The 24,965-nt window shown below is 43.6% G+C and overlaps 1 protein-coding gene across 1 annotated transcript; it reads right to left on the reverse strand.

The window, feature by feature from the left end:
• Nucleotides 1-239: 239 nt before the first annotated feature.
• On the reverse strand, nt 240-24,738 carry LOC5572599 (protein penguin). Its single transcript, XM_001654059.2, has 5 exons — nt 24,162-24,738; nt 22,237-23,342; nt 21,976-22,172; nt 577-750; nt 240-519 (listed from the first exon to the last, which is right to left on the reverse strand). Exons 1-5 carry the CDS (start codon nt 24,569-24,571, stop codon nt 346-348), a joined length of 2,061 nt encoding a protein of 686 aa, XP_001654109.2. The 5' UTR covers nt 24,572-24,738; the 3' UTR covers nt 240-345.
• Between the last annotated feature and the right edge of the window lie 227 nt (nt 24,739-24,965).

Below are 24,965 nucleotides of genomic sequence, written 5' to 3' on the forward strand. Positions count from 1 at the left end.
CTCCATAAAAAAAATTCAAAATGCAGTCTGTTCTCTATTGGTTGGAGAATCTTCAAGTCAAAACTGTTTAACGAATATAACACCACTATGGTCAAAAATGTAATCAAACAGACATTCCGCTAATAATATTTGACGCGTGACATTACAACAAGTAGGGGAGCCTACAGGTAAGTAGAATGAAGAATTATACTTGAGATTGTGGATTTGAAAAGTGTACGGAAATATAGTCAAAGAATCGATTTATCAATTTTTGAATGGAACAGTTCATATTCAATATATATTTGTTTGTACCAACTTAAACATAGAGAAAACCTTTACGCAATAACGCTTTTTCAGCTTAATATGTTACAGTTTTAGTTTCTCAACTAAAAGCTTTGCTCCTGTGTGACTTTGCTTTTTCAGATCAGTCTTGACTGACTTCAGCTTCTGCTTGAGCTGCTTCTGAATGGGTTCCAAGGAGTTTTCGAATATCAGCAACAGCAGGAAGCAAGGCCGGTTCTGGGTGATCCAGGATTTGATCTGAAACACATTTAAATTGAGAAATACGTAATATTTAAAGATGATTTAAAATCTTACTGCTTCGCTGGATAGATTGTCCAGCACGGCGCTGCCAAACTGCGAACTATTTGCGTCTTCTTGACGTTTGTCCTGGTCCAGTTTTATCAGCTTTTTCAGGGCGATGTGCACTCCGGCGTGTTCAACACCATTCGTTAGTGGATTGGCAGCAAGTTGCTTTTCGCGGGCTTTATCCTGCAATGAGAATTTGAAAATTATGCTTTTTACGTGTATATGTGGTGATGACAAAATTTAAAAAAATATTCAAGAAGGGGATTGAGCAGACGGGGAAAACGGGCACCCCATTATTCTCTAAGAACAGGGATTGAATCCTGAGAAAATTGAGAGAATCTCTCACGTATCGCTCTCTGTAACTATCATAATATGAAGTTTTTTTTTTTTTTTTTTTTTTTTTTTTTTTTTTTTTTTTTTTTTTTTTTTTTTTACTGGGTTTTAACCATTATGGTCATTCGCCCAACAAAAGGAAACTTTATTTATTCTTAGACTTTATGGTGTACAATTTTAAATTTTTAAATTTTCTTAATTAGTTCCGTATGTTTAATAAATTTCAGTAGTTTCTTCTCTTCTTGTTCATTGTAGCTTAAAATTTTCCCTATTGTATTTGCTAATTCACAATCTCTTCTCTGATTTTCATATGCTCTACAATCTATGAGTATATGTGAAACAGTTAACTGTTCACCACAAGTTTCACACATATTGCTACTTCTGCTAAAAAGATGTTCATGTGTAATGCGGGTATGTCCTATTCGGAGCCGACTAAGTGCCCTTCTTTCTGTTGGTGAGTATCGATCAGGCCAGGCTGATGTAGTTGGCTTCACAATTCTCAGGAATGCGGAACTATTTCGCCATTGATTTTCCCATTGGTCTCTTAATATTTGTTTGCAGCAACGCACTGCATCATTACCGGGAACGTTACAGGATAACTCCTCAGTATTGGTCACTCCTTTGGCTAAACGGTCTGCTAGCTCGTTACCAACAATGCCCACATGACCCGGAATCCAGCATAGGGTTACAGATTTATCTTTTAGTTTTTCTTCGATGTCCTGTATCCAGGCATGGTTGGACTGCCCTTTTTCTATTGCTTGTAGTACGCTGGCAGAGTCGCTGAAAATTACGCAAGGAGTTGTGTTAACAACTATATTACGCAGAGCAAACAGAATGGCCATTGCTTCAGCTGAAAAAAATGAGCACTCCTGCGGAAGTTTCTTGCTAATGGATGTGGCTTCACTGTAGATACCTAATCCTACGGAGTCAGCATTAACTGAACCATCCGTAAAAATGTGTTCAAACAAAACATATTTGGTGTGAAGTAGGTTTGAAAACAATTGCCTTGCTTTAACGGGCGGATCTCCCACTTTGAAATCCTTTTTGATTGACCAGTCTATTGTTATTTTTGGTTCGTTCCAAGATCTGTTTCTCAGTCGCGTCTGGTATGATAAAGAGGGTGGTGATTTTCCAGTTAGGTTTCTGAACATAGCCATTGCTCTCTGAGTTGATGGGAAGCTATCTCCATTTTCTTGTGTGACTGAAGTACGGTTCTGGAATAAGATGTTAGCCTTTTCCAAAAGTCGAATTGCTTTACTTATCATTGTGTTAACGACCACATGATTGAACGGCAGTTGTCCAGATTCTACCATAATAGACTCTATTGGACTAGAGCGGAGAACTCCTGATGCGTTGCGGATGGCAGCGTTGTACAGAGGTTGAAGACTTTTAAGGTTGGTGCAGCTACCAGAACTCGTGAGACTTATTCCAAATAACATTTTTGGGAGTAGAACTGCTTTAGTTATTCGCAGTAGTATTTCTCTTGTCCCACCATTCATTCGATTGCCAACCGTCTTTATAAAGTTAACAATATTTTACGTAGACTTTCTAATTTCCGCAGTGTGCCTTTTAAAATTGAGACGCTTGTCAACCTGCACTCCAAGTATTCGCGTGCATTGCAATTCTGGGATTTCTTGTTGATTTATCTTTATTGCAGGCAATTCAGGGTGTTTCCGTTTCCGACATATATGCATGTAACTGGATTTTTCTGGAGATATAGTCATTTGGGTTGTGTTGGCCCAAATTCCTAGCATTGTTGCGGTTTTTTGAAGTTTCTCACGAGTCTTTTTTGCATCCTTATCGAATGCAAGAATGAGAACGTCGTCAGCATAGACGTAAATTTAAACTCCTCTTGGTATGTGTTCAAAAACTGATTCCATAAGAGTCATAAACAAGGTTACTGATAGAATTGACCCCTGAGGTACTCCAGTCTTCTGTGTCTTAAGCGTGGAAAGCGAATCTCCAACAATGACGCGGAAATTTCGCTCTGTAAGGAAGTTCTTAACAAACAGCAAAGTTTTGCCTCTAATGCCCCAGTTGACTAGCTTCGACACAATTTTTCCTCTGTTGGCCCTATCGTATGCCTTCTCAAGATCTATAGTGAGAATCTCGCTGTGTTCACCGCCGTCGAAGGGTGGACGGATTTCTCGTTCGAATGTAGCTAGGTATGTATCTACTCCTCGGCCACTGCGAAACGCGAATTGGTTGTTGTTCAATAGCCGATTGTCTTCTATATACTGTACAAGCCTTCTGTTGACCATTCGCTCCATGGTTTTGCCTAAACAGCTCAAGAGTGTTATTGGACGCTGATTTCCTATCTGTTTTGGATCTTTTCCAGGTTTCGGCAAGGGTACGATGAGTCCTTCTTTCCAGGATAGTGGTATAGTTCCAGTGCTCCAGATCCGGTTAAATCCTTCCAGTAGCGTGAGCTTTATCCGATACGGTAGATGGCGTAGCATAGCGTAGCTTATATTATCGGGACCTACAGAAGTGTTGCCTCCTTTGTCTAATGCCCAGAAAAGTTCTTCGATTGTGAAATCTTGATTCAAAGTGTCGCTTGTTCCATCATGGAATGGGATTTCATCTATAGGTCCAATTGTTTCATTTGGCATCGTTGCTGCTGATATGTTTTCAAAATGGTCTGCTAGATGCTCTGCTATTAGTGACGGTTCTTCGATGGCAGAACCGTTAACAACTAACACTTGATTTGGATGGTAACGTTTCCCACTGAATGCGTTTACTTTCCTCCACAGTTCACTGGACGGGGTTTGAGAGTTGAAGCTAGATACAAAATCATCCCAGGATGTTTTCTTTGCGATACGGACGATATGTCTTGACTCGTTGCGGGCGTGTTGAAATTCTTTCAATGCTTGTTCTCTACGTGGGTCATCGTCGGCAATTCGCTTAAGATTTCGCAACTTTTTCCGCCTATTTTTGATAGCTTTATGCACATCACTGTTCCACCATGGCATTCTTTTGTTTCCGATCTTACCCGATGTTCTTGGAATGGTATTCTCGGCTGCATAGATGATATGTTCACTAAGCTGTTCTATGGATGGATCATGTTCTCTAGGAATGCGCTCTAGTAGTATAGCCTCAAATTCGTCCCAGTTAGCTTGATCGTGCATCCATCGTCTACGTCGGTGAAATTTCGGTTTTTCGAGAGGCAAGCTGATCACAATTGGAAAATGGTCGCTAGTATGAGTATCTGGTTCTGCTTTCCAAAGAAGCTTAGATGCAAGATCATGAGATATAATTGTGAGATCAATCGCTGAGGTTGTTCCGGTTCTTGGATCTAGTCTGGTGTGCTCTCCATTATTTAGTATCACAAGATTATGTTCGGTGACGAAATCTTCAATTACCTTCCCCTTTGCGTCACACTTGTTGCTACCCCATAGTTGGTTGTGTGCATTAAAATCGCCAAGAAGCATGAAAGGACGAGGCAATTGATTGATCAAGGCGTCTAATTCCTCTGCCAGCTCTCGCGGACAGGTGTGGCACTGAATATACACAGATACGTACGTTACGCTAATCGGATGGTTGACTTGGGCAGCAACTACCTGAAGAGGCGTGTTTAGCTTCAAGAACTTGCAAGATGACGACTTACCTACCTTGATACCTTGATGGCTACAGCGTAGCATCACGCCATTGCCGGGCGTATTGTAGAGCTCCATCTTCGTCGGTCTTGGGCGAAACTTCTCCAGTTGCCCCGAACGTTCAGGGTCGCCAGGTCCTCTTCCACTGCGTACAGCCAGCGTATTCGTGGTCTTCCCCGAAGCCGCCGGCCTCTACCTGGTTCCCTGCTGAATATTATTTTCGCAATTCTTTCTTCCGACATTCGCACTAAGTGACCAGCCCACTGAAGTCTGCCGTATTTTACACGATTGATAATATTCGCATCTTTGTACACTTGATACAACTCGTGATTCATGCGTCTGCGCCACACACCATTTCCGAGTTTCCCACCGAGTATTGTCCGCAGCACTTTACGCTCGAAAACACCGAGAGCTTTCCGGTCTGACTCTTTCAACGTCCACGCTTCGTGCCCGTAGAGAGCCACCGGAAGAATCAATGTTTTATACAGGGCGAATTTAGTTTCGGTTTGCAAGCTGCGGGACCTAAGCTGGTTACGTAGTCCGTAAAAGGCCCTATTCGCAGCCGCAACACGTCTTTTCACTTCGCGGGAAACGTCGTTGTCACATGTCACAAGTGTTCCAAGGTAAACAAATTCTTCAACAACTTCAAACACATCCCCATCAAACACTACCTCAGCACTTACACCACCATGCCTGACTCTATCTCTACCTGCAACCATGTACTTCGTCTTGGTAGAATTGATGGACAGGCCTATCCTCGCTGTCTCCCTCTTCAGAGGCACGAAGGCCTCTTCCACTGACCTGCGATCGATTCCAATCAGGTCTATATCGTCCGCAAAGCCAAGGAGCATGTGCGACCTTGTGATAATAGTGCCATTTCTTTGCACGCCAGATCTCCTAATGGCACCCTCAAGTGCAATGTTGAACAGTAAATTCGAAAGTGCGTCTCCCTGCTTCAATCCGTCTAACGTCACGAACGAGGTTGACACCTCGTCTGCGATCCGAACACTTGATTTCGAACCATCCAGCGTAGCACGTATCAGCCTAATTAGTTTCGCCGGAAAACCATTTTCAGACATTATCTGCCAAAGCTCATTTCTTTTCACTGAGTCGTACGCCGCCTTGAAATCAATAAACAGATGGTGAGTCTGCAAGTTATACTCCCGGAATTTGTCTAGGATCATTCGCAAGCTAAACATCTGGTCCGTTGTCGAACGGCCCTCACGAAAACCAGCTTGGTATTCGCCGACGAAGGACTCCTCGAGCGGTCTCAGTCTGCTAAACAGGATGCGCGACAGAATTTTGTACGCCGAATTCAGCAGGGTAATTCCTCTGTAATTGGCACACTCCAGTCTGTGCCCTTTCTTGTAGATAGGGCGGATGAGGCCATCCAACCAGCCGGTGGGCAATTCTTCGTCCTCCCATACCTTCAGAAGTACTCGGTGGATCGACTGGTAAAGCTGCTCGCTTCCGTGCTTGAGAAGCTCGACCGGGATCTCGTCCTTCCCAGCAGCCTTACAGTTCTTCAGCTCGCTGATAGCCTTTTTAACCTCTCCTATGGTCGGTGGGTCCACAGCTTGATCGTCATCATCTATGTTCATCCTGTTCCTCGCTACATTTCCATTATCACCGTTCAACAATTGCTGGAAGTGCTCCTTCCACCTGGCAGCCACCGCCGTTTTATCGGTCAGCAAATTCCCTTCTCGGTCATTGCACATGGCGGGCACTGGTACGGTGTTGTGCCGCGCACCATTGACCGTTGCATAAAATCTCCGCATATCATTTCGGTTCATGCTTTCTTGTGCGTCAGCTACCACACTTTCTTCGTGCTGCCTTTTCTTTCTGCGGTGGATTCGCTTTTCTTCGGCTCTCGCTGCCCTGTACCGCTCTCTGTTCTGTCGGGTACCGGCCACAAGCATACGGCTTCTGGCAACATTCTTCATTTCTGTCACCCTCTGGCACTCTTCATCGAACCAGTCGTTCCGTCTTCGTCGTTGACCAGTGCCGATCACTTCCCGCGCCGTTGTTGTCACAGCTTCGTGGATAGGGTCCTTCAGGCTGTCGACGTCCCCAGCAACGTTGACTCTTCCCAACTTCTCGTCTAGTTGCTGACGGTACTGCGCAGCTACCCCATCAGTCGACAAGCGTTGTATATTGAAGCGTAGCGTTCTGTGCGTTGCGGAACTCGTGACGCTGGATAACCGCGCCCGAATTTTAGCTACAACGAGATAATGATCCGAGTCGATATTAGGGCCTCGGAAGGTCCTGACATCAATGACATCTGAGAAATGTCGCCCATCAACCAGCACGTGGTCTATTTGGGAGCAGGCATCGCCACTCGGGTGTCGCCAGGTGTGTTTGCGGATATTCTTTCGTGCGAAGTAGGTACTGCTGATTGCCATCCCTCTAGCAGCAGCGAAGGTTACTAGCCGCAGGCCATTATCATTGGTAACGGAATGAAGGCTTTCCGTTCCAATAACGGGTCGGAAGAAATCTTCTTTCCCGATCTGCGCATTTGCGTCGCCAATGACTATCTTGACGTCTTGTTTTGGGCACTCTCCGTAGGCCTTATCCAGGCTCTCATAGAACTCATCCTTCATGTCATCGGGCTTATCGTTCGTTGGCGCATATATGCTGATCAGGCTGTAGTTGAAGAACTTGCCCCTCATTCTCAACACACAGATTCGGTCGCTTACCGGTTTCCACCGAATAATTCGCTTCATCTGCTTCCCAATCACTATGAAGCCAACTACACGTTCTGCTCTGTCGCCACCGCTGTAGTAGATGTGGTACTTGAATGAAGTGTTGGCGATGGGGTCCACCGCTCGGAATTCGCGTTCTCCGGTTCTCGGCCAGCGTATTTCCTGGATAGCTGCCACGTTCACGCCGACATTCCGCAGTTCACGAGCAAGGAGCCCAACACGCGCGGGTTCATTCAAAGTTCTCACGTTCCAAGATCCAACTTTCCAATCGTTGTCCTTTATTCGTTGCCGGGTCTGTTGCCGTAAAATCAATCCGTTTGCTCTACTTTTGCCTTTCTTGGTTGGTGAAGAGTCTTCGATAGGCCACCTAACCAGGGTTGCGCTACCTACATCGTGCTAGAGGGGCTGCCTCCTCGATGCTGACACGATACAGCATCGTCCGCTTGTTCTTTACATGATGACCACGGTCATAGCCATCACAACCATCCACCTTTATCAGGGCTTTGGACCTGTAGCTCTGGTTCTCAATAGTTTCAAGTTCTTTCGGACATGCTACTATGGTGAGCCGTCATGCGCTAGCGGTGTTAAGATGACGACTTATGTATGGCTAAACCTACGCCGTTTTGAGAGTTTGAATTTGGCCCTGGTCGGATTGACCATACGTATTCGGCATGGTGGAAATTTTTCATTAAATCTAAGCGCGAAAGGCGAGTTTCTTGTACTGCTATCACGGTGGGAAAGTATTTCGAGACAATAAGCTGTAACTCTGCGTAGCGTTCTTGGAGACCGTTCACATTCCATTGGATTGCAGCACATCGATTACTGTTGAGGTTGTTCCTTTGCCCTGTGGAGAGAATCGTTGGGTTTTGAGTATGCATCTCACTATTAGGGACACAAGGCGGGTCGCTGGAGTGATGAATACTGCGTTGGTTGTTGTTATTTCTACTTCCAATCGACGATGAGCCATCTATCTGGCTATTGTGATGGAGACAGGGCGATACTGGAGCTGGAGATGTGGAGAATAATTCTGGTTGAGGTGATGCTGGTTGCTTTTTGTGACCTTCAGGACGGCGGGGATCGCTGCCGTTTCCTATCCATCTATCGCATCGCGTCGCTGAAAATTTTGGCAAAACTGCGTCACTAGTTCTACGTATGTTGTGTGTTGTACTTGCCTGGGGGTACAGGCCCCCCACACCTACAGCCACCGGATTAACTGGAACTATCTCGGTCAGTTTCGGTGTGGGGTAAGGCCTAGGGTTGTACAAACCCATGGAATCGCTGTTGCTGATGATTGGTGGTTGCAGGATGAATGATCTAGGAACGGGGTTCAGGAAACTGGTGCTTGTCTTACGCTCGATGTTGATAAAATTTTCGGGACAGTCATAGTAATTGGTGTTGGGTCGGGTTTGACAGGCCGCACTGGGGGATTCATTGTCTACGGGTTGGGGTATGGCGTCCCGGACAAATCCTCCACCCAGTTGCGCTCCCTCCTTCGGGAGTGGTGGGAGTACTGCACTTTCGTCGCCACCAAACCTGTAGTGGTCGATGTCATTGCTGGTCGAGATGTCTTGGTAGGTTTCGGTGATGAAGGTTGGACTACTTTCGTTAAGATTGTTGGTTGTGTTGATTTCCATAAATACGTTGGATGAAAAGTTGACTAGATTCAACGACTTCATCATCCAATATCTCAAGCGTTTCCTCTTGCATCGTCATCGTGTTGTCTTCATCATCGGTTCTTATTGGTGAGAAACTGGGAATCGTTCTTTTCGGAGGCGGGCTCATTTCATTAGGATTCCGTTTATCATTTGTTGGAGCAATCAATGCAGCTTTTTTATTATTTTTCCGTTTATTCGATTGGCTGTTATTGATTGCGGAGCAGTTGGGTACATTTTCCTGCTTTGGAGCAGTGTTTTGTTGCCGGGCAACCGTTTGTGGCTTCGTCTGTTGTGAGATAGCACTTGAGACATACGATTCCATTTTGGTAAGTTTGGCTGTTAGTTGGTCTACTTCGAGGCTTTTTTGTTTCAGGCACTCCACTAATTTGGCAATTTCTTCGTCCTTTTTCTTATCCGATTCTTTCAGCGCCTCCAATTTGGTATTATCGATGCGAGATTGTGCTGTTACTTTTGCGTAGCTACCTGAACCATTTTCTAATCTTTTTCTAGCTTCAGCGTAACTTAAGTTGTGACTGACCTTCAGACGAATCACGTCGCATTCCTTTCGATATACTGGACACTTTCTGCTGCTAGGTCGACGCTCTCCCTTGCAGTTGCAGCAATGCGCAGGCTTAACACACTCTGTTCCTTCCGATGTGTCGTGCTCGTCACTACAGTTGTTGCATCTCTTGGGCCCTGGGCACCGTCTGCCTACGTGGCCGTACTGGTAGCATCCGTAGCACTGTGTCGGATTTGGGTAAAAAGGGCGCGTAGGAAAACGAAGTAGTCCTACTTTCACGTGTGTGGGATATGTAGTTGTGCCGAACGTCAATATTATTGCTGGAGTATTGACAATGTTACCGTCTTGTTTCCTAGTTATCCGTTTGACCTCTTTCACACCTTGGGCTTCGAGCTTCTCCTTCAATACTGATTCTTCGTACTTAATCAAGTCGAATGTTGAGATCACACATTTGCAACGGTTCAGCAACGGGTGGTATCGGATCGATATTTTTGTTCCATCCATCAGACTCGCCAGTGACAACAACTTTTCTACTTGAGTAGGATTACGCACTTGTAAAACGTAGCGAGATCCCTGGTCCTCGGTATATGCTGATTCGATCTGGCCTACCGCCTGCTCGATTGATGTTCCGATCAACCAATGGTCTTCGGGTAATGGAAGAAACTTTCCATCATTCACTTCTTTTCCGGTCATCTGCAGAACAAAAAGTCGTCCGAATTCATTTCTGCGGTCCATGTATTCTGGTAAACGGGGCCCTGCAGCCCCTGCAGGGTCACCCCCGCTGTTCCAGGGCATTTTTACTCCTCCCGCACTGATCTGTTCGGTAATTCAGTTCCCATATGGAAATGGGACACTTCAAGTTGGACAACAGTCACCTGTTGTCTACCCCAAGAGAGATCAGTGAAGGCGATAATCACGATTTTGTAAACAATTTGTGTTCAATTTTGGAATCAATTTCAGCTCGGGTACGATATTCACATACACAGTCTCGGTTGCCTTTAATACAATAGCGATGCTTTTTTCCGACGCGCGCGTCCGTGAAGCAAAATTGTTATTTTAACGCTCAATCCAACTCTTATGGATTTGCAATTGATGCAACTAATGCGAGATAACTATATTTTCCGTTTGTCGAAGTCACCGTGAATTATTTTATCGAAATTCACAAGAAAATTGTACCGTGAAAAACGATGATATCGAGGTATACGTTAACAACACCTGTATCCCGATCAAAAACTGATGCAGTACATTATGAGAGACTGTTTATCGTCTACTGCTATAACTTTGATCAGATCGGGGGAATAACAGTGCATGATAAATTCCCTATAAACAAACTCCAAACCTGGGGCACACTATTGCTATCAGAAGTTCGGAAATTGTTTATCGTGCCAGTAAAGTAAAACACTTATCCCCAACGGTAAACAAGCGAGAAAAAAGGATTTTATCATCGCAGAAATGGCAGCCTTGATGATGATGTCTTTCTACAGCGACTTCCTGAACCAGCTGGAAGACTCAGCAGAAATTGCACGTAAGTTCAAAAACTGTACTGAAAAATATTAAAACTCAATAAAAAAAACTGTAGGCATTTCACACAAAATAATAAAATATTTTACTCAAAGTCACAATGGATCAAGGGCTCAAGATTATGCAATGTAATGTCCAGAGTTTAACTCAACATAAAGCAGAAATTCAAAGAGCATTAGTTAAGGGTGGATATGAAATTGCACTACTGTCAGAAACATGGATAGACGAATCACTGGAACAGTCCAGGAATGTCAAATTTCCTATTATCATTTAGTTTGTCATTCAAGATATGATAAGCAGCCGTAATAATTCATAAAGATTTGAATTACAAAAAAAATTCAAATGCCAAGAATGTCGGATTTCACACAAGTCTGCGGAGTTTTGATTATGCCCCTAGATCTGGTAATATTGTCAGGATATAGGGTAACCAATATATTTTTGACCCTTATATATTTTCCTGCAAATTTCCCAGTTTTAATCGAAATTGGCATGCCATTTGGAAAGATAGGACTATTTCGCACTTGCATCAACCGTTTGTACATAGAAAATGTGTTTATTTTATCTGAAACTAATTTAATTTAATCGGTTCGACCATGCAAGCTTGGAGAAATAAAACAGAGGCTAGGAGGGTCTTTAACCGAAACTCAACACAGGAAAACTTGTTGAAGTTTAAAAATATGACAGCATTGTTCCAAAGAGAAAAACGCGAGGAGATGAAGAAGTTTGAAAACTTTTCGGCCGAAATCACCCCATTCACAAGTTCAAGGAAAATCTGGGTAAGAATAGGTAGGATGACGGGAAAACGTACCTTCAAACAGAAAAACAATGTGCTTTACGATGATACGCAAGTAGTAATCCTACGCAGTTCATTTCGCAAGACAACATTTTTGACCTAGAGACGTGGGACAGGATACTATAAAAAGTAACAAAACTGCGCCTGGTGCAGATAGTTAAGAAATGCTCAAACGACTACGACCCAGTGTAACAAAGAACGTCATAAGAGACCTGAACAATATGTGGATGAGAGGAACCTTGGATGACGAACTTAAAGTTATTCGCGTGGTCGCAATTCCCAAACCGGAGCGAGACCAATCTTCGATACAGGGAAAACGTCCTATATCTCTGATTTCAACACTAACAAAATCACCAATATAGCCGTACTTGAGAAATTACAACACCATCTGGAAAACAACGCTGCCCTCCCTCCAACATGTAGCGGATTTAGGAAAAATCTCTCGACTACTACGGCACTAGCATACGTAACAAATATAATCCAACAAAATAAACGTGAAAAGTGGATCGCAACATTTATCTGCGTTGACTTAAGTAACGCATTCAATGCTGTTAACACCCAGAAACTTTTAAACCAAATGGTGGATTTAGCAGTACCCGTAAGCATAACTAATTGGGTGTCCTCCTTTCTTCAAAATCGTTGCGTATCATTCCAGATGAGAGATAAGACCTTGAAGAGAATAAATAATAATGGTTTGCCGCAAGGTGACGGTCTATCACCGAGACTATTTAATATGTATAGCTTTAAACTACACGAAATAATAGAAGATGGGGTAGTATTAGTTTAATACGCAGATGATTTTGCCATTATAATTCGAGAAAAATCATTTGAAAGATTGGAAAGTAAAACACAAAGGTTTCGTCCACACTTATGGCATCACGGTTAGTTTTAGTTTTAGTTTCAGGACAGTGAATCAAATTGTCATCATAACAGACGAAAAACAAACAACAAAGCAAGCTCGCTCACAACCGTGTGTCCCAACTTTTGCGGATAGGGATATTGCTGTTTGCATTTGAGCTGCAAAGGTTGACTAAACATCCTCCAAATGAGGTAACACAAAACAATCAAAGGACACCTAGCAACGATATTCTAAATCACCGCCGACCTAGCAAGGAAAACGTACCTTTGACATCGCATTTCTTGTGGAAAATCTTACCGCGTTTGGTGTTCCCGCATTTGATATTTGCATTTCAAACGCACACAGCAATACAATCAAAAGCAAAATTGTCATGACAATCACAAGTTGCAATATTGTTGATCTAGTTGTTTCAATTAGCGATTTATCAGTTATTTCAAACACAAAACCAAATTTGTTTTATGGATGCTGTGCGGTAATGTGCCAATGTTTACCAACGCAGAGAAAGTTCTTGAAAATTGCAATGCTATGCACTAAAAATCGCTGCGCACGTGATGATCGATCATTGTCATATTCTGTTCAAGTGGTGATAAACTGATGTTGCGGAATAAAACTGTTGCAACAAGAAGAGGAGATGACAATGTCTTTGTTGTTGCGTGTTAGGTGACAATTGATTCACTGGTTTCAGCATCTTGCGGGCCAGGCAGTAATGACTTCTGATTGGTTGGAGAAAAAATGGTATCAGAAATTATTCTAATGCAGCCGCATCTGCGCGTAGCGTACCATCAGGGATAGTTTTCTCTCTCTTTTTAATTATTTCGTTCGCATTATTGGCAGCACGGTTAGTTTCAGTTTTGAGCGTTATCCAGGCCAGGCAGTAATGTTTGTAAACAAAACGGCCAGCAAGTTAAGGTGATTATATAACGAAGCCACACCTTAAAATTTCAAGACCATAAGACTTGAGAATCGAACAGTGCTCCGCGTTGAAAATTCATCCCATTTTTCACCACCAGCAGGCAAGCAGTTTGATTGATTTTCAACGCGAACTGTTGTCAGATTCTCCAGTCTTGTGCACTTGAAAATTGGAAGTTTGCCTTCGTTTTATAATCACCTTAAAGGTGGCCTCTTAGCCACTTTCGCCAAGTCAGATAACCTCACTCTGGCTACAGAGTACAATGAACCAGCCTTGCTTTTGACCGTGGTCTAGGATTCGGTTTCCATAACAGAGAACTGCAGGAAAAACTATCAACGCGGATCAATATGGTAGTATCAATGGAATATGGATGTGTGATACATAATAACGCTATTCAATCTAATTCGCTCTAACGAAGGTACGGTGCTGCCATCTGGAAAAAGTTTAGTCTATGCGTGAAGCGTCGAAAATTTAACCCGGCAAGGTATTTCTTTACATGGCAAAGCATAGGAAGTCAATTTTCAAATGCTTCTAAAAAATTCAAAACTAAATTTAATTAAATTCTGTTAAGTGTACGGGGTTAGATTTATGATAAGCTATAGAATCCGCATAATATTGAAAAAAAAAAAAATATAAAAATCAAAATAATGTGTCTACAATGTAGCCCATCAATAGTCTATCAACATGTACTGAAAAGAATTTAAATAACTATTGTAATTAATTTAATATAAGCATTTGAAATTTCACTTCCTATACCTTGCCGGATTAAATTTTCGACGCTTCACGTATAGAGTAAACTTTTTCCAGATGGCAGCACCGTACCTTCGTTAGAGCGAATGAGCAGCCCGCCAGAAAACGTCACTCGAACGTCTCGTAAAATGGCTTATGCTCGAGAAAGGTATCTGGTTACACAAAAACAACACCGTTCAACGCATTGTTAGCTGTTGCTGGACAAGAACCCATAAGTATGGGACAGGAATATGTTCCGAATAATGCATAGAACAAAATAACATTTTGGCTCAGTCTTCGGGAAATCGACGAAACCGTTACAGATAAATTCACCTACATGAAGAATCTTTATCTGAAACATAAGGGAATCTTCGAAAATATTATGATGTGCAGCAGCACGGTAACAGTTGAGGTGCGAATCGTTCCTGATATGGACCAAGACATGGCAGCTAAGCCGAATATGAACCCCGCAAGATGGTAAAGTACTCAAGTAAATGGCTTTTTTCTTAATGAATGGAAAGTATATAGGCAGATCGAGAATATACACGGGCGCATCCAAAGAAGGATCAACATGTGCTGTAGGGATATACATCGAAAACCATAAACGAAGACTCTACTCAAGTTGAAGGAGGAAACGAGTATCACCGGTGCGGAAATCACTGCTATACAAATAGCAATGTCATACATACAGGAACAAAGGATACAAGAAGCAGCTGTATTTACCGATTCTAGATCATCGTGTATAGGTAATGCTAGAGACAACACGAGAGAATAAATCAGGTCTCTCCGACATTGTTGAGATTCTGAACGTGGCCCAAGTATGGAGAACTTCCTTTCAGTGGGTTCCAAGTCACGTCTCCATTGAAGAGAATAAAATCGCTGATCGTCTCGCAAAACTTGAATTAAGTGACGATGCTCCAGTTTTTGAAAATAAGCTCTTCTTAAAAGATGCATTCCACCGCTTAAAATCATACCGCGAACAGCAATCACTCCAATGGTACCAGGAATACTCTGTTGAAAAAAGAAAGATATTTTTCCAAATTCAATTTCCCTGTTCGGATGCGCCACTGCGACCAATATTTAGATCTATTGTGGCATTACCCGTATCCATAGTGTAAAGTGCATGTCGCATTACTCCATTTCCATTGATAAGTAATTCTGTACAGTTCTTGATTTGATTACTCAGATATTAGCATTAGCATTAAGCATTTCGCACAAATTCGTAGGTGGTACAGTCCTAGACCATTGTATGAGGGTTGCCTCCTTCCCGTCCGTTACCAAAGCCAGAAATTTGGGACTAACCTCTAACTCTTAGACAAGATTGACGCATCCTCCAACAGTCTAGAGCTGTCCTGGCTACGTCCTTGCAAAAGCTGGGGAATGGGAAAGGATGATTGATTGAATACCTACTTAAGAAAGATGCAGCGAACTCTACGACCTCTCATAGGTGTTACGGGATGTTGTAGAATGTTGATGGAAAGGGTAGTGCCATGGGATACGTTTGGTAGACGTTGGCAGACAAATGAATTATTTACGCATTGTGATCATGCGCTGCTGATTAGAACAAACTCACTAAATTCCTCTTTCGAAGCTCCTTTGTAATCCGCCGCAATTCTCAAACACTTCCGCAGTCGTCCGTTCAGCTGATCGAAGTCGATGTTTGCCATATTTTTTCCACAATATTTTATTTAAAAGCGATCCAAACACATTTAAAACAGGAAGGAAAAAAGCCGATATTCTCACCGTCCAAATTAGAAAAAATAGGAGCCGAGATGAAACGTGGCAGCAAAACTTGATTTGATTCCTCAGATATTGATAAAAATCGACTATGATGAATAGGTCCCGCTATTTACACCCTTCATAGAAATTTACATCTCGGCAAAGGCGCGCCTCGTAGCCCCGTATAATCGATTAAATTTCTGAGGAACCAAATCGGTATGTACTACTGATATTTGACCATGCAACGGAACTCTACTCACATCCTTGTTTCGCTTTGTTTAGTCCCAGAAAAATACTAGAAAAAAGGGCTTTATGCTAGCAGCAAACTCGAATCAAGCTACAAAATTTGTTTAGTAATCAGAATTCACGCGAGTCCTTGAGCTACCAAAGCTTAACAGTTCTTGTTGAGTTAATTACTCATGATTGTTATCCTGGCTTCAAGTGTAGTCTCGAGACTGACCAACTCCGAGTCTTTAACCATCTGCTAGGTAAAATAAATTCAATTTCAGAAGTTGCCAGTAACAAGGACTTTGCACCGCGAATCCTTTAATTACCAGAATATATTATAAGCCCGACAAGCAAGACGAGACTAGGGTTCAAATTGGTAGATCTTACCCCGTTACGCACCACGAAAAGGTGATCTACCCGCGTTACGGGTGACAGTAAACCTTGGTATGTTGATAAGGATCTTCTCGGATCGGACGTTAGATTGATAAACAGGTTGATGACTGGCCATGAGTTCTCCAAATTTTGGTTGGCAAAAATGAAGCTGGTAGAAACCGATGAATGTGAATTATGCAAAGAACCAGAAACTGCTGATCACCCGATAATGCACTGCCCTAAGCATGGAATGTTAAGATCTAAATTTGACTTTGAGTTGCAATTCCACAGCCTACATGAGTTACTGAAATCGAAAAATGTTGAGGTATTCATAGAGCTACCAAGTTTCATACGACAAGCTAAGTTAAATTTGTAAATGATAAACAGCACCAATTGAACGAACTTAACGAAGCATCAGAGCTGGCCGTCACGGAGAGTGACGACACAGTCAGTGTTCCATCATTTGGCCATATGGTCATTGTCACTGGGTCACAAACAGAAGCTGTCAGAGTCAGACGATAGTTTCGACCAAAGGGCAGAAGAAGTCCATAACTGTGGAAATGCTCAAAAAACACTCAGATGAGAAGCAGGCTGTACCCTAGTAGGGCGTAATGCCAGAAAGAAGGTGTGGGAAGATTTGTCACGGAGCGGACGGATTGCGGTTCTACGGAACGGATAACGAATAAAATATACGCGACGTTTACTTTACAAACTACTTGTCTTTTATTCAAACAGAATTCGATGCGATACTCGCGAAAGCTTCTCACTTACTGCTCTTTCTCTCTAGGTAAGCTGCGGTTGTCGTTGGGTGGCAGTGTTGCCACAGAGTCCCCTTCCAGTTACGCCAGAAATCGGACCCTATGACCCGATGGCGTAACTTTGGTTTTGTTGGATTCCTCGTCGTTTTCCAATCCACAGTTGTAAATGTATGCTGGTTTGATGCGATCCAACGAGATTCTTTGTTTCTTCCCCTTCATGAACACCAGGACCGATTTGTCGCTCCGCTCAAGGACTTCATATGGACCGTCATATGGATGCTGTAGTGGACGCTTGACTGTGTCGACTTGAACAAATACGTGCTTGCAAGTCTTCAAATCGTCGGGTATGAAAACGTGACGTTTAGCATGATTACTGTTGCTGATAGGACCAACTTGCTGCATCATATTTCGTAACGATTTTACAAATTCCGTCCGATCGATGTCCTTAGAAGAGAAATCGTAGAATTCTCCCGGTATACGAAGCTGTTGTCCATACATCATCTCTGCTACCGAACAGTTGATATCTTCTCGTACGGCTGAACGCAAACCCAGGAGGATTAACGGCAATCGATCACACCAGTGTTTAGGATCTACGCACATTACGGCTGATTTGAGAGTTCTATGGAACCTTTCGACTAACCCGTTCGACTGAGGGTGATAGGCTGTTGTTCGAACGCGATGTGTTCCTAGAAGTCGAGACATTTCTAAGAACAACTCAGATTCGAATTGCCTACCTTGATCTGTGCTAATGATCTCCGGTACACCGAAACGGGAAATCCAAACACTGCAGAACGCTTTCGCGACAGTCTCAGCAAGCATGTCTGGTAGAGGAACTGCTTCTGGCCAGCGACTGTACCGATCCACCATTGTCAAAAGGTATTTGTTTCCTCCTGAAGTTGGCAGTGGACCAACTAGGTCGATGTGCACGTGCTTGAAGCGGCCGTTGGGCAGATTAAAATCCTTTAATGGGGTCACAGTATGCCGCTGAATTTTTGATCGTTGGCATTCGGTGCACGATTTGACGAAGAGACCTACATCTCGATTGATAGATGGCCAAACAAATCTCGCTGATACCAACTTCCTCGTAGCACGAACACCCGGATGCGACAGACTGTGAAGCGTTTTCATAACGTGCTGCCTATGTTGCTTTGTCACGAATGGTCTAACTCGATAGTTTGTCACATCGCAGTAGACAGGTTGATCCAAATGATCAGTCTGTTTCAACTCAAGATTTAGAGATGTTTTCTTTTCATTTAGAAGTCGGTTTAGTTCATCGTCGTCTTTTTGTGAAGCAGCAATTGACGCAAAGTTTATTCCGGATGGAACAACAACTGCATCTACCCTAGATAGTGCATCCGCTGCAGAGTTGTTTTTACCACTGATGTGCCGAATGTCTTTTGTAAAACTTGATATGTATTCCAGGTAACGTTCTTCGTGCGGTAGGTGATTTGAGTTGGAATTTAGAGCATACGTCAGCGGGCGATGATCTGTGTAGATAACGAAGTTTCTACCTTCTACGAGATACCGGAAATACTTAACGGCAAGCTTCATCGCTGTTAGTTCACGGCCAAACACGGAGTACTTCTTTTGCGAGGGTGAAAGTTTTTGAGAAAAGAATCCCAGAGGTTTCCAAACACCATTCACGAGCTGCTGTAGAACCGCTCCTGCTGCAACATCCGAGGCGTCGACCATTAAGCCCAGCGTTTTTGACGCATCTGGATACTGCAGTAAAGCTGTATTTGCCAGGCTGTTTTTACACTCCAGAAAAGCTCGTTCAGTCGCAGAGTTCCAACATAATTTACGCATATCGTTCCTGCGATTACCAGGAATCATCTCCTGTAAGGGTTTTTGAATTGCTGCTGCTCGGGATATGAAACGTTTATAACCGTTTACCAGAGCCAAGAAGCGCCGAAGCTCCTTAACGGCTTCAGGTTGCTTATACTGAAGTACGGCACGGACGCGTTCGGGGTCAGGTTTAATTCCATCGCTACAAACACGATAACCGAGGAAGTCTACCTCGGTTTGGGCAAATTTGCACTTAGTCAAATTCAAAACCAGTCCGTTTTGCTGGAGGCGCTCGAATACTGTACGTATATGTTCCCGATGCTCTTCCTCCGATGCAGATGCAATGCATATGTCGTCGACAAATACAACAACAAAATCAAGATCTCCGAAAATGCGATTCATAAAACGTTGAAACGTTTGGCTAGCGTTACATAGCCCAAACTGCATCCTCGTGAACTCGTACAGCCCGTGATTACCGCAGTTTTTTCTATATCCGAGTCTTCGATTGGGACGTGATGATACGCTCGAACCATATCCAATGTTGTGAATATGCGCTTTCCCAGGAAGTTGTTCAGAAGATCGTGGATGTGTGGAACGGGATAACGGTCTGGAATTGTAACCCGATTAAGACTACGGTAATCCCCCACAAAGCGCCACTCACCGTTTTTCTTCGGGACACAATGCAACGGACTTGCCCAACTGCTTTTGGATGGTCGACAAATTCCGAGCTCCATCATAGTTTCGAACTCCTTCCTTGCAGCCTTCAGCTTGTCGGGTGCCATTCGACGTGACTTGCATGCGGTAGGCGGACCTTTTGTTTGGATATGGTGGGTTACCTCATGATGTACTGCTGTTCGCATTGTTGGAGGCATCGTGATTTCTCGAAATTCCGCAAGAAGATCATGGAACGGATGACACTGATCAACAGTAGTTACGCTATGCAATTTTGCATTTATAAACCCACCGACAGAATGTAGCTTCGTACGCCCATCAATCAGTTGGCGGTTTGCGAGGTCAATGAGGACACCGAAATTTGCCAGAAAATCGGCGCCTATGATCGCTGTAGTGACATCCGCAAGAAGAAAATTCCAAGAAAATCTGCGACGTAAACCGAGGTCCGTAGTGATGAAACGACTTCCGTAGGTGCAAATTTTCGATCCGTTCGCAGCATGTATTTGAAAAGGTGACGGTCCGTTTAATTTATCCTTCCTTGATGCTGGTATTATTGACACGTCGGATCCAGTATCCACCAAAAACCGCACATTTGACGTCCTATCGTATATAACCAGCCGACGGCTTTGCTGTCCTGCGCCCACTTCACACGTTTCTGGTGGGCGACATACTAGTTTTTTTGGCTGTTGATACTTACAGGGGCTACGGCAGCGTTCAGCTTGGCCACCGTACTTACGATGATACCAGCAGATGTCAGTTGTGTTTTCACTTCGGCGACGAGATGCTGAACGGGAACGTGATCTTTCCGGGCCAGATTTTAGGCGGCGTATTTCTGCAGTTAGTGCAGCAATTTGTCCAGCGAGGTCTTCCTGAGAGTACAGCTCTGCATGTGCTGATGCCGGGATCACTTTAACTTCGGCGACGTGTGGAACGAGGTCAATCATCTTGTCCCCCATTTCAGCAATATTAGCGAGACTGCTTTCGTTGATGCTCAAAACTGTCCGGATGTTTGCCGGAAGCCTTTGGAGGAAAAGCATTTTCAGGAATGCATCGTCCACGTTCAGCCCAGAAGACAATTCCTGCATCTTGGCCAGCAGGTGGGTGGGCCGCAAATCACCCAGGTCGCAGGCTCCTAGTAGTTTTTCCAATTTTGATTGCGGACTGAGCTCGAATCGTGAAATCAATCGTGTTTTGATGGCGTTGTATTTACCATCGGCGGGTGGTTCCTTGACAAGATCCGCGACATGACAGATCACCGATTGATCAATCTTGGCGACGATATGGTGGAATTTCGTCACGTCTTGTGTTACGCCAGCCAATGCGAATTGCGCCTCGGCTTGTGCGAACCACATAGTAGGATCCGATTTCCAGAAGTCGGGTAATTTCACTGCGACGGCAGCTGTAGCGGCTGGCTCTGGATTTGCTGCGGGAGTCGCCATCTTGTTTTCTTTTTGCGTCGTAATCGTTTCGATTTTTTCCGGAAACAACCGTCGGAGGTCACCAATTGTGGAAAGATTTGTCACGGAGCGGACGGATTGCGGTTCTACGGAACGGATAACGAATAAAATATACGCGACGTTTACTTTACAAACTACTTGTCTTTTATTCAAACAGAATTCGATGCGATACTCGCGAAAGCTTCTCACTTACTGCTCTTTCTCTCTAGGTAAGCTGCGGTTGTCGTTGGGTGGCAGTGTTGCCACAAAGGAGAATACGTTTAAAAAATACTGGGGTTATTTCTGCTACAATTGGGATCCCTGGAGGAGTCCCTGAAAGTTTTTCATAAGCAATATCTTGAAAAATCATTAGTAGAATGGCTGAAGCTTTCCATAGAGAAACCTCAGAAGAAATTACTTAAGAGTCTTAAGAATCGTGTGAGAATCTCGTAAGGGTTCTTTAGAGCTTCTAGAATCTTGCACCTGTGTATCCATTGTAATAAGGATAAAGAAAAAGTAACTTCAGGGACCATTTTATTTAAAAAAGAGACTTTAGAGATCTTCAGTTAAAAATACAATAAAAAGTGTCTCAATAGACTTGGATGAAAATAGTGTTCAAGTCTCTAACAGAAGCAGTGTTCAAGCCTTTAAAATAAGACCTACTACCAGCACTGATTTTGGAATTATATACGTGACAAATCAAATTCGTTAAGGGTTTTCTTGATAGCATATAAATTTCGACATCTACAAAGAATTTCTCCTAGGATATGCGCCGTGAAGATAGGACAACTTCTTTATTATCGCTATCCACTAGACTTACCTTATCTTCCGCGAATGGACTCTTTTTGATTTTCCGAATGCGGCCCGTCTTTTTGCCGTCGCTAGCGTTGTTTGGCTTCTCCTTCGACTGCATAACCGCTCCCTCCAGATTCACTTCATTCTCCTGAATCTGCCATTCCGGATCGGCTACTACTTTGGCCAGCGCTTGGTGAACCTTCTGGAGGTGCTCTCCCTTGACTGATGGAATGAGAATAAATATTAGCCAATTGGTGTTAACTACATTGCTGCAACGGAAACATACGATTTTTGACGATCGCTGCCGTTAGGAGAGCCGTGTGTCCACCCCTCAGCCAAAACGCGGCATTTTTCTCCACAGCCGTGCAGAACGCTTCCACGGCCGATGCAAAAACCTCCCTTCGCCGTATTTCCTTGTCTTTTTTGCTGTACTTCAGATACCCGTCCAGAATGTCGATCTGCGTCGGATGGAGCAAATCCTTGTCGGCGGGGGAGAAGATCCATCCGACCACTTTCCTGCCCCACTCGCCGCTGCCCACGATCGGTTCTACGTGCTCCATGATCACGGCCACGATTTGCTTGCCCAGAATGACCGTGTCGTCGTAGCAATTCATAATACACAGCACCAACCGGTGGCCATGCTCGTGGACGCTCAGCTTTTCGACGAACGGTTTCAGAGTCTTCAGCGCGGCACGACGATCCTTGACCACGGAATTCAGGAAGCAAAATATGGCTGCCGAAGTGCCATCCTTCGTGCTGGAGATGGCAGCCAGATGCGGCAGGTACAGTTCAATGACTTCGTTGCGTTCAAGTTCAGCGGCTTCCTGCAGGAAATCTAGCAACAACGTATGAAGCAATGCATTGTCCATGAGCTGTTTGTTGGCCGCTTGAACCAGATGGCCTTTCACGGTCGACAGAACCGTCTTCTTCATGTAAGCATTCGTCTCCCAAGTGTCCTTCATACAGGTGACGTTTTTGTCCTTGGTTTGCTGGTAGATTTCCGAGTAGAAGGCTTGCTTCATAAAGGCCTTCTGTTCATTCGTGGCGTATTCATTGTAAACCGAATCGACAATGGCACCGGAAAACGAATGGTTGGCCATTTTGACTACGTGTTTGATGATTCCATCGACGACCTTTGCCCACAGCGGCTTCGTGCCGTTCTTCAGCAGACTGGTAATGCAGTGATGGCCATACTTGGAGGTGGATATCTCGTATACGTCCGGAAGCAATTTGTCCGCAATCTGCATACGAAGCTCCTCCGAAGCATTTTTGATCATACACTGGATGACCCGGGCTGTGTCGTGACTGGTGGCAATTCTGCTGTACGTGTTGTCCTTGTTCAGTTTTTCGTGCAGATCCGCGACCAGTTTTTCCTTGTTCGTCGTCGATTTCCTGCAAAGAGTGAACGACTGTTACACTGTAGCAAATACATAAGTGCCCTAAACATTGGAACTTTAAAGATTGTAGACTCGCCCGAAAAAAGGGACCAAACACAAACCGAGATGAGACTAAGCCTCAGCTTATTCTTGTGAACACTTCCACAGTTATTAGCTGAGTTTGTTTTTGCCGTAGTTTTTATTTTGGCTTTGTGCACTAGCAGAAAGCTTAAAATAAGAAGATCAGGAACGTTTGCCTACTAGGGGTTTCTCCAGTTTAGTGCCTTTGAAAACGTGAGTAGGGGTGCAAGTCGGCCATCTTTGGATTCCGAAATGTTTCACCTTAAGCAGTTCCAAGAGCAAAATCTGGAGAAATTCCTCTAAGAATTCTTGGGAAGATTCCTGAGAGAATTGGTGAAGGAATTTCTGGAGTAATTCCTGGATGAGTTCTTGGAGGTATTCCAGAAGAAATATTTGGAGAAATAACTGGAAGACGCCATTCCTTGAGGCATCTGAGAATAATCGCGTATTAGTCTGATAATTTTTCTGGAGTCTTTAGAATTTTAGCTCTAGAATTCATAAGCAGGTTAAGCAAAAAAGAATCATTAAATCATCCAATAAAAAATACTTTTTTTTATTTATTCTCCCATGTAATTTTAATCACGATTCTTCTCTTTCCTTGACATTATGGAAAGTCAACTAATAGGCCCACGCATGATTAATAAATTACAATTACTTTTTAGAGACTATCATTCAAATAATGACCAAGTCTCAAAAAGAGACCTGTTACCAGCTCCGTATTTTACTACAACTTACAAACCAAACTGCCACTCACCTTTTGAGCGTTTCATAAATCTTCTTGGCTCCCACACTCAGCTCGTACAGGTCCTTGGTCTTGCTCTTGCGTCGTTGTTCCCGCAGTTCCTTCTGCTTCGCCTTCAAGCTGTTCCAGTATTCGCGTTTCGATTCCGGAGTGTTTTCAACGAAGGGCTTTTTCTCGCCGGGCACAACACTACCAGGTTTGCCTTTGAAATCTTTCCGAAAGCCCTCCTTCTTGCCACCTCCTCCGGGAGTGAACTTCTTCTGGAACTTCCCCTTTTTGCCATCGCCGTCTCCGAAGCTGCTCGATTTGGTGGCGAACTTCTTCTTCGCTTCCTTCGGTGCTTCATTAGATTTTTCTAATTTCGGTTTTTTCGCCACTTTTTCCCCGTCACTTTGAACGGATCGTTTCTTGGTGCCAATCATGGCTAACAGGTATCGAGATAACTAAAGAAGCACTGAAAATCTCAACAGAAAAATGTGCGCGCACTACCTATTTTCTTTACTGGACGAACCGAAAAGCCGACCGCCTGTCCGCGAATAACTCGAGATCAACAAAAACACGTTTTTCGACGGACGACAACTGACAGTTTGAGTGCTCTGCTCTCTGGGACGAATCAAAGTGGAATGAGAGAACGCCAGCGAAAATAAAGTGCCCTGTTGGAAGTTCAATGTGAAGATTTCTAGCTAACTTTTTCAAAAGATCTGAATAAGTATTTATTATCTAATGTGTCAGGCAAAACTACTATGAGAACCTATGAATACCCATTATTTTCCCTTCTGTTTATTAGCCACAAGAAATCGGTAATTTCATTGATTC

This window comes from Aedes aegypti, chromosome 1 (genome assembly GCF_002204515.2).
Source record: "Aedes aegypti strain LVP_AGWG chromosome 1, AaegL5.0 Primary Assembly, whole genome shotgun sequence".
Taxonomy (NCBI): Eukaryota; Metazoa; Arthropoda; class Insecta; order Diptera; family Culicidae; genus Aedes; species Aedes aegypti.